Source organism: Achroia grisella, unplaced genomic scaffold (assembly GCF_030625045.1).
Source record: "Achroia grisella isolate CSIRO2021 unplaced genomic scaffold, CSIRO_AGI_Agris_v1 utg856, whole genome shotgun sequence".
Classification (NCBI taxonomy): domain Eukaryota; kingdom Metazoa; phylum Arthropoda; class Insecta; order Lepidoptera; family Pyralidae; genus Achroia; species Achroia grisella.
Window position 1 is genome coordinate 242,254 of NW_026713045.1, and position 6,826 is coordinate 249,079.

The 6,826-nt window shown below is 32.5% G+C and overlaps 2 protein-coding genes across 2 annotated transcripts; one reads left to right on the forward strand and one right to left on the reverse strand.

Annotated features, from left to right (window-relative positions):
- The first annotated feature begins 1,138 nt into the window (after positions 1-1,138).
- On the forward strand, positions 1,139-5,065 carry LOC131852677 (suppressor APC domain-containing protein 2-like). The gene is made up of 3 exons (XM_059203389.1): positions 1,139-2,456; positions 3,202-3,408; positions 4,548-5,065. Exons 1-3 carry the CDS (start codon positions 1,494-1,496, stop codon positions 4,659-4,661), a joined length of 1,284 nt encoding a protein of 427 aa, XP_059059372.1. The 5' UTR covers positions 1,139-1,493; the 3' UTR covers positions 4,662-5,065.
- On the reverse strand, positions 5,061-6,468 carry LOC131852678 (small ribosomal subunit protein mS40-like). The gene is made up of 2 exons (XM_059203391.1): positions 6,053-6,468; positions 5,061-5,213 (listed from the first exon to the last, which is right to left on the reverse strand). Exons 1-2 carry the CDS (start codon positions 6,458-6,460, stop codon positions 5,061-5,063), a joined length of 561 nt encoding a protein of 186 aa, XP_059059374.1. The 5' UTR covers positions 6,461-6,468.
- Positions 6,469-6,826: the final 358 nt, after the last annotated feature.

Here is a 6,826-nt window from a genome sequence, read left to right on the forward strand (position 1 = left end):
ACTACAATATGCATAGTCAGAGGTAATAGTATAACTACCACTTCATTAGTTTAAAAAAATGTAGTAAAATTTAAAAGCATAGTAGAGATTTTTTAGACTGTTTTTTAAATAGTTAATGATGGAACAGATCTCTCGCTGCGTTAACGGTTTACGCTGGGGGAGAGGTGTGGAGAGAAGGTAAGATGAGTTTTTTTTTTTTTTTTTGGGGATGATAATGGAATGGTGCACTCGCCTGCGCTAACGGTTTACGCTGGCGGGGCACCAGTGGAGGATGATAAGATGAGCATGAGGTCAGGTCAGTTAGCCCATCGTGACAAATTCACCAGGAATTTATCACGATGGTTTCCAGGGGGAACCGCGTGGAGGTCGACCTGACATGATACATTGCTAGCAATGGGGTTATCAATCCACATTACTAACAATCCCCTTCCCCCCAGGTAAGATGAGTATGAGTTCACGTTAGGTAGCCCATCATCATTATTGTATCACCATGAATTTATAATGATGGTTTCCAGAGGGGACTGTTCCAGGGTAGACGGCATACTTACTTGTAGGTGGCTACATCACCAGTAATGGGGCAAATAAAGAAGTAAGATTTATTATTTTTTACGTTTATGATAAACATAAAAATGTACTTACAAATGTATTGGTTTAAAAAATACTTTGTTCTAAAGAAATGAACATTATCAGAGATTAAAGTTACAGCTAGTATAAGTTTCAACTAAGTATAATTAATTTTAAAAATCTTAATATTCAGTAAACTAATTACTACAATACTCTTTGATTTTAAGGTGTTTTTCTTTACAAGTTTCACCTAAGTCGTATCTAAATTTTGCGGTTGCAGAAAATATGAAAAGCAGTTTTGGAATGTATATACTTGTATGTATATGAACCAGTGCTTACCTTCATATATTGCATATCATATATGGTCATATAAATATAATTAGTTGACTTAAAAGTCTCCTTCTTAACATTAGTTGAAAATATAAATTAATTTAGTATGTAAAAACAATAAAAATTAGAGGCCGCTGATATGGTGATCTGCGGCTAGACGGCCACTTCTACCTGCTCAGAGCCTGAAATGTTGTTTGACCGGTTCTCTTGCTCGCACTCGTATGCGCTATACTTGCAAATTCACTCCCACCCGGCGGGTCGGCTCGCCTACTGCCATCACACCATACGTACCGTTCAACAAACGGTCACATTTTTATTCGTATACATACACATACTGTGATAGTGGATTGTGGTCAGTTAACAAAACGACCGTTGGTGTTGGTGTGTTGTGTATAATATAAAGGTTCATATAGTAACAGACAATTCAACAATGGTTGTATAATTTACAATACGATTATTATAATAAGTGACTGACCTAACTAAAAATTTACAACCTTGAATATACTATCTAAACCTAGTCATTGATGGGTGTCCAATCGTAGTGTTTATTATGTTGTGTAGGTTGTACCTAACGCATTCAGGAAAATTGCACAATCAATATGACCCAAGTAAACCCAAGGAATGTAGATTCTTTACCCAAGCAGTTTATATCCGCAATGAGAACATTATTCAATATTATGGATGACAAACATACTGGGTATGTAAAACTTACAGATATAGAAAACCGTTGGCGTGACGACCGAACCAAAGGTTTACCCCGTGGCGTCATAGAAAGCCTTCAAAAGGTCGCCTCCCACGATGGTTTACTAACTTTTGAACGATTCTGTACAGGTCTAAAAATATGCCTTCTTCGTAACCAAGTTGAAAATGTCTCAAATACTACGGACCGAATAAATGACAACGTAGAAACTACGACTATCCATGCACAAGCACACCGACCACCTTCAGCGCCTTTACTGGATGTAAACGATGTTCAAAACAGAGATAGAAACTGGAATGTTATGAAGTCTGAAAATTCGGCGCAACAACGAACTATCAGTATGCCACAACTAATAGAACGAACAGATTTAGCAACAGAGGAATCACTACATCACACCTCAATTATTAATATACCTAAACACGAGCAATCTAGACCTTACGGACCACCCAAACCTCCAAGATTAGAAAAAAAATCTTTAGAAAGGCAAGAAAGTTCTAGACCTAATTATAAATCCGAAGAAACGGTCTTTGATAACGAAGAGATAAGTGACACAAAACTTAATTTTGAAGACATAACTCGAGTTTTAGAAGAACAGAGTAGAGGTCTTGGAGATGGACGGTCAGCGAATGAAACACAGTCACAAACTGTTCGTCGTACATCTCGTCGACGTGAGCCTCGGCGGCATACTTTACATAATGGAGTTGACTATAATCTTTTGAAGAGAATGAAACAAATAGAACAAGAAAAGGATGTTCTGTTACAAGGTTTAACAGCTGTAGAGGAAGCACGGGAATGGTACCTAAAACAATTAGGAGAAGTTCAAGAAAAAATGCGATATGCAGGAAGGATGGGCGTTTATGTGGTAAGTCAAAACTTTTTTTAAATTACATATCGCCAGTTTGGATTAGGTGGTTGAGTGCACTGAAAGGGTGATTACTTATGAGGTACTCAGTTTGCGACACTGCGACGTTTCGTATTTATCATAGTGTAAACGATTAGATTTATAGAAAAACAACACCGAATGAGTATGTTTATAATGTATAACTTGTTATGTTCGGAAATTTAATGAAATGAATACTACATATCTACTCATTAAATATCCGTACATAGTCATAAAAATACAAATGTAAAGTGAACATAAGTATTAAAAATACTTGTCTGTGCCTATAATAGATAAGCAGTTGTTACTCGCTATTATTATGTCCGTGTTCCAGCTTCTTATTTTTAGCACGTAAATAGATTTCTTATGCCGTAGGTAAGTTATTTACAAGATTTTCTGAATATCTTGATATTTTCTAAAATTTATTTCTAAAGTGTATACCTACATACTATCCATGGATATTATTAGAAATATAAAAAGAATTTTAATGATTTATAATTATATCGTAAAAATAAATAAGAACAAAAATATATATTGAACATAATTATAAGAATGATTAATTTCTCCAAAGAATTTAAGGAACTTTCTTGAAGTGTAGACTTTATTCTACAGTTAAGCAGTACAAAACAAAAATATATATATTATATGTTAAAAATGTTAAATATATATATTTATTTATTTATTTATTTACATATATAGGTGTTATATGTACAAATTCTCTGTATAGGAGCCTTGGAGTGAAGCCCACCAGGAACGTTTAGAATTATTGCGAGCTCGTGTGTTAGAGCTCAATCGTCAACTTGGAACTTTGGCGGCTGGATGGAGAAATGGACATATTCTACATATGAACTTGGCCTTACCGGTGTCACAGGTGTCAACATCTACTGCCCCTAATGCTTCTGTATTGCAGTCACAAAATCGTATGCTAGCTGAGGTCTGTCACACAAAATAATAAATATTGTGATTCAGGATAATTCATACAGCGCCATCTACTCCCACTAAGCAGTACCTACTATGGGTACTAAATAACTGATAGAAATATTTTTTGTTCAGGATCAATACTAATAATTACATTATTCATTAATACAAATGTTTGTACTTGTATAATATTCTAGAATAGAATCTGCGACCATCGGAGGTAGCTGAGGTACATTATGAGTTGCTGTACTAAACCAGTAATACTGATTTCGGCTTAAACATCTCTAATTCACATCTCTTACATAATACAAATTTAATAGAATAGAATTGTAATTGCATGATAGTTATTTACCATAAATAAACTATTTACGTACACTAGACGGTCGCAATAAGCCATATGTATATATCGTCTGACCTTGTATAAATAGAAAATAAACGACGCTATCACTTTAGACAGGACGCTATCATTCTATTTTCATTTCTTGATTCGTTTTTGATTGAAATTGAACTAACTATCGCTGTTGTATGTGTGCTAGACATAAAGAGTATAGTTAAATTTATTTATTCGTTTTATTACTATGTGTAGTAAATTTTTTTAGTTATTACAAAGTCTCTCCATGTTCACCTTCAGTGTGGGGCTGGGCAGACATCTACTACGGAACCCATTTACGATCAGACGACATGTATGCTTTTTGGACATATTTGTATGAAATATAAAATATAAATAACAGGACATTTACAAACTATAACTGTTATTTTACTAACTGGAGATAGAGTGAAATAAAATTATAGGCATCCCACATGTAAACCCAGGGCAGAGGCATTCTAAATATTTGAAATTTATACACAGGAGGCTTTTATATAACATAATTAAGCATTAAGTAAATATTTTCCATCAATTTGGAGGACATCTGCCCTCGCCTTGTTATTTATTATAGCTCATATCTATACATACTATATGTATAATAATTAATAAATAACTTGGCGAAGGCGGGCATAAACGAAAACAGCTATCTATTACCTGTACTGGGTGTGTTCATACGATTGTATTGAAATTGAATTATTCCAGACAGATCATTAATTAATTGCAACATTTCCTTGTTAAATTGATGTAAAAATATTATAACGAGTTTCCAATAATAAATTTTGTTTCAGGAGGTAAATCGAAAAAACGAAAGAATATCAGTTCTAGAAAGAGAAAAATCAGCACTCATCAGGGAATTGTTAGTTCAAAGAAATAGAACAAAATTAATGGACACTTTCACATAATGTGAGCTTGGTATACTGCAAGACCAGACTTTAGAAATCTAGTATTATTATAACCTACTAGAGGACCTGGTAGTGCCTGGAAAGCAATGCCTACCATGTGCAATTTTGTTTTCAAACCAATCAGGATATCATTGAAATATACACACAAAATTTTATGCAACTCAATCCAGTAATTTAGGAGTTAGGTGCAAAACACATCTCCTCTCATCCTAAATATGTAAATTAAAATAGTGACTTATAGTGATATACTAGTCTTAAAGTGTATATAATAATGTTCAACTTTGTGTGCCATAAAAAATTAGGCTTCCTAATGATAATTAATAAACATTGTGCAATGAAAGAAGTAACAACTTTTGGAAAGTATATTTTATTCAACTACAATAATTATATTTTATATTACTAACTATTTGCTGTTTTATTGTACAAAGAATAATCATATTTCCTGAATGGAACATCATATGTAAGGAGTCCTTGGTCCCATGCCCTTTCAATAGCTACAAGTAATTCTTTATGCTTCTTTTGACAAAGACCAGTTTTGTAGGCATCCAGTATCTATAAATAAAAAAATATTTAAACTATTTATTATGTTATTGCTATAACACATTGTTATGGATATATGCTAAATATAGATTGTTAGTCATTTCAACTAATAATTCCATTGCTCCATCCAGAAGCACCATGGATCATAATAAATTCCTAGCGATTTTGTCATAATGGGATGAAATGAGCTGACATGTGTGTGTGAGAAAATATAAATTAGGCTATTTATGTATCTCATAAATAATCATAAACATCCTAAGGTCTGCCACCTCATTATATGCCTCTGTATTTGTCATATTGATTATCAAGTATAATTAGGTAAAATAAATAGACCAGATTTCAAATATTTAAATATATGAACATATTATATGTTCTACTACATCTTAAATTCTATATAAAGTTACAATGACAAACAGTGATTATTTATATTGACTTTTCTAAAGTAAATTTACTAATTACTCCATCCAGACATTTATAAGCGGCCAACAGTCTTATTACATAAATAAACATAAGATAAGCAATTTTTTATTTACTACTCCTCAAATAGAATGCAGCCTCACAAACAAAATTGTAAGAAACTTACATGTTGCCTTTAAATAATTATTACATTTTTAATCTTTTTCCTGAAAATATAATACCAAATAGTATAAATAATAAAACATTATAATTAATATTTATGCTCAGCACAACCTGGCATTGTGACTTTGTCCTGTAAGTATGATGTGGAGTACAGAATATTTACTAAAACAGTTCATTATCCACTAACAGCGCTAAAATATCAACTGTATCATGCTACTTGGTTTAAATATAATTCTAATCTTCAGACACACAAGTAAATAAACTAATAGTACCTGGCCAGTGTATTCAGATATAAACTGCTCCAATAGTTTTGTATTCCTATGATCCAGCACTAAGTATTCATCCCTACAAATAGGACAAGGGTTTCCTGTAGATATCACACCGTTTCTGACACATGACCGTCTGGTCTTCCTCGGTGCAAATACGCCTTTATGGTTTCGTCGATATAACGTCCAAACTGGGCTGTCTCCGTAAGTTTGTTTGTACGCATTACTTTTTAAATATCTCATACTTGTTTCTAATGGGATAGTCTTGGTCCTATCTTTTGTTGGATCTACAGGTTGTTCTTCATTAGGATTATCAATTTGATCAGTGAAAAATCGCACACTCGTTCTGACATCTAACATAACAATTCTTTGTACTAATGAGCGTATGTTACTATAGACTGCCATTGTAGACATGGTACAAAGATTTAGACAAGATTTAATATTAATAAACTGAACCTAATATGAACTAAATGACTTCATTCAAATTATGTGAAAAAACAAATAGGTTACCTTTTAGAAAGATAAAAGTACGTACAACGAGAAAAATTTCTTTGGTGTTTATTGTCTGTTGGTTAAATTGTATTAATTTTAATTTGATATATTTAAAAAATAAAACTAATAGATGAGTTTTAAATAAGTATCTATAGATATATTATTTTTACCAGAGACCAGACAGACTTTTTTTTATTATGGATATTTTTTAAAATAGACAGATCATTGATTTTTATTCTTTTCGTAGACCAAATTGACAGCAGTAAATGTCATATTTTCAAATAGTAT

Coding starts and splice junctions, on each gene's coding strand:
- LOC131852677 (XM_059203389.1), top strand. CDS start 1,494: ATGACCCAAGTAAACCCAAGGAATGTAGATTCTTTACCCAAGCAGTTT. Junction 2,457..3,201: donor GAAGGATGGGCGTTTATGTG/GTAAGTCAAAAC, acceptor TTCTCTGTATAG/GAGCCTTGGAGTGAAGCCCA. Junction 3,409..4,547: donor AAAATCGTATGCTAGCTGAG/GTCTGTCACACA, acceptor ATTTTGTTTCAG/GAGGTAAATCGAAAAAACGA.
- LOC131852678 (XM_059203391.1), bottom strand. CDS start 6,460: ATGTCTACAATGGCAGTCTATAGTAACATACGCTCATTAGTACAAAGA. Junction 5,214..6,052: donor TATCTGAATACACTGGCCAG/GTACTATTAGTT, acceptor TTTTATTTATAG/ATACTGGATGCCTACAAAAC.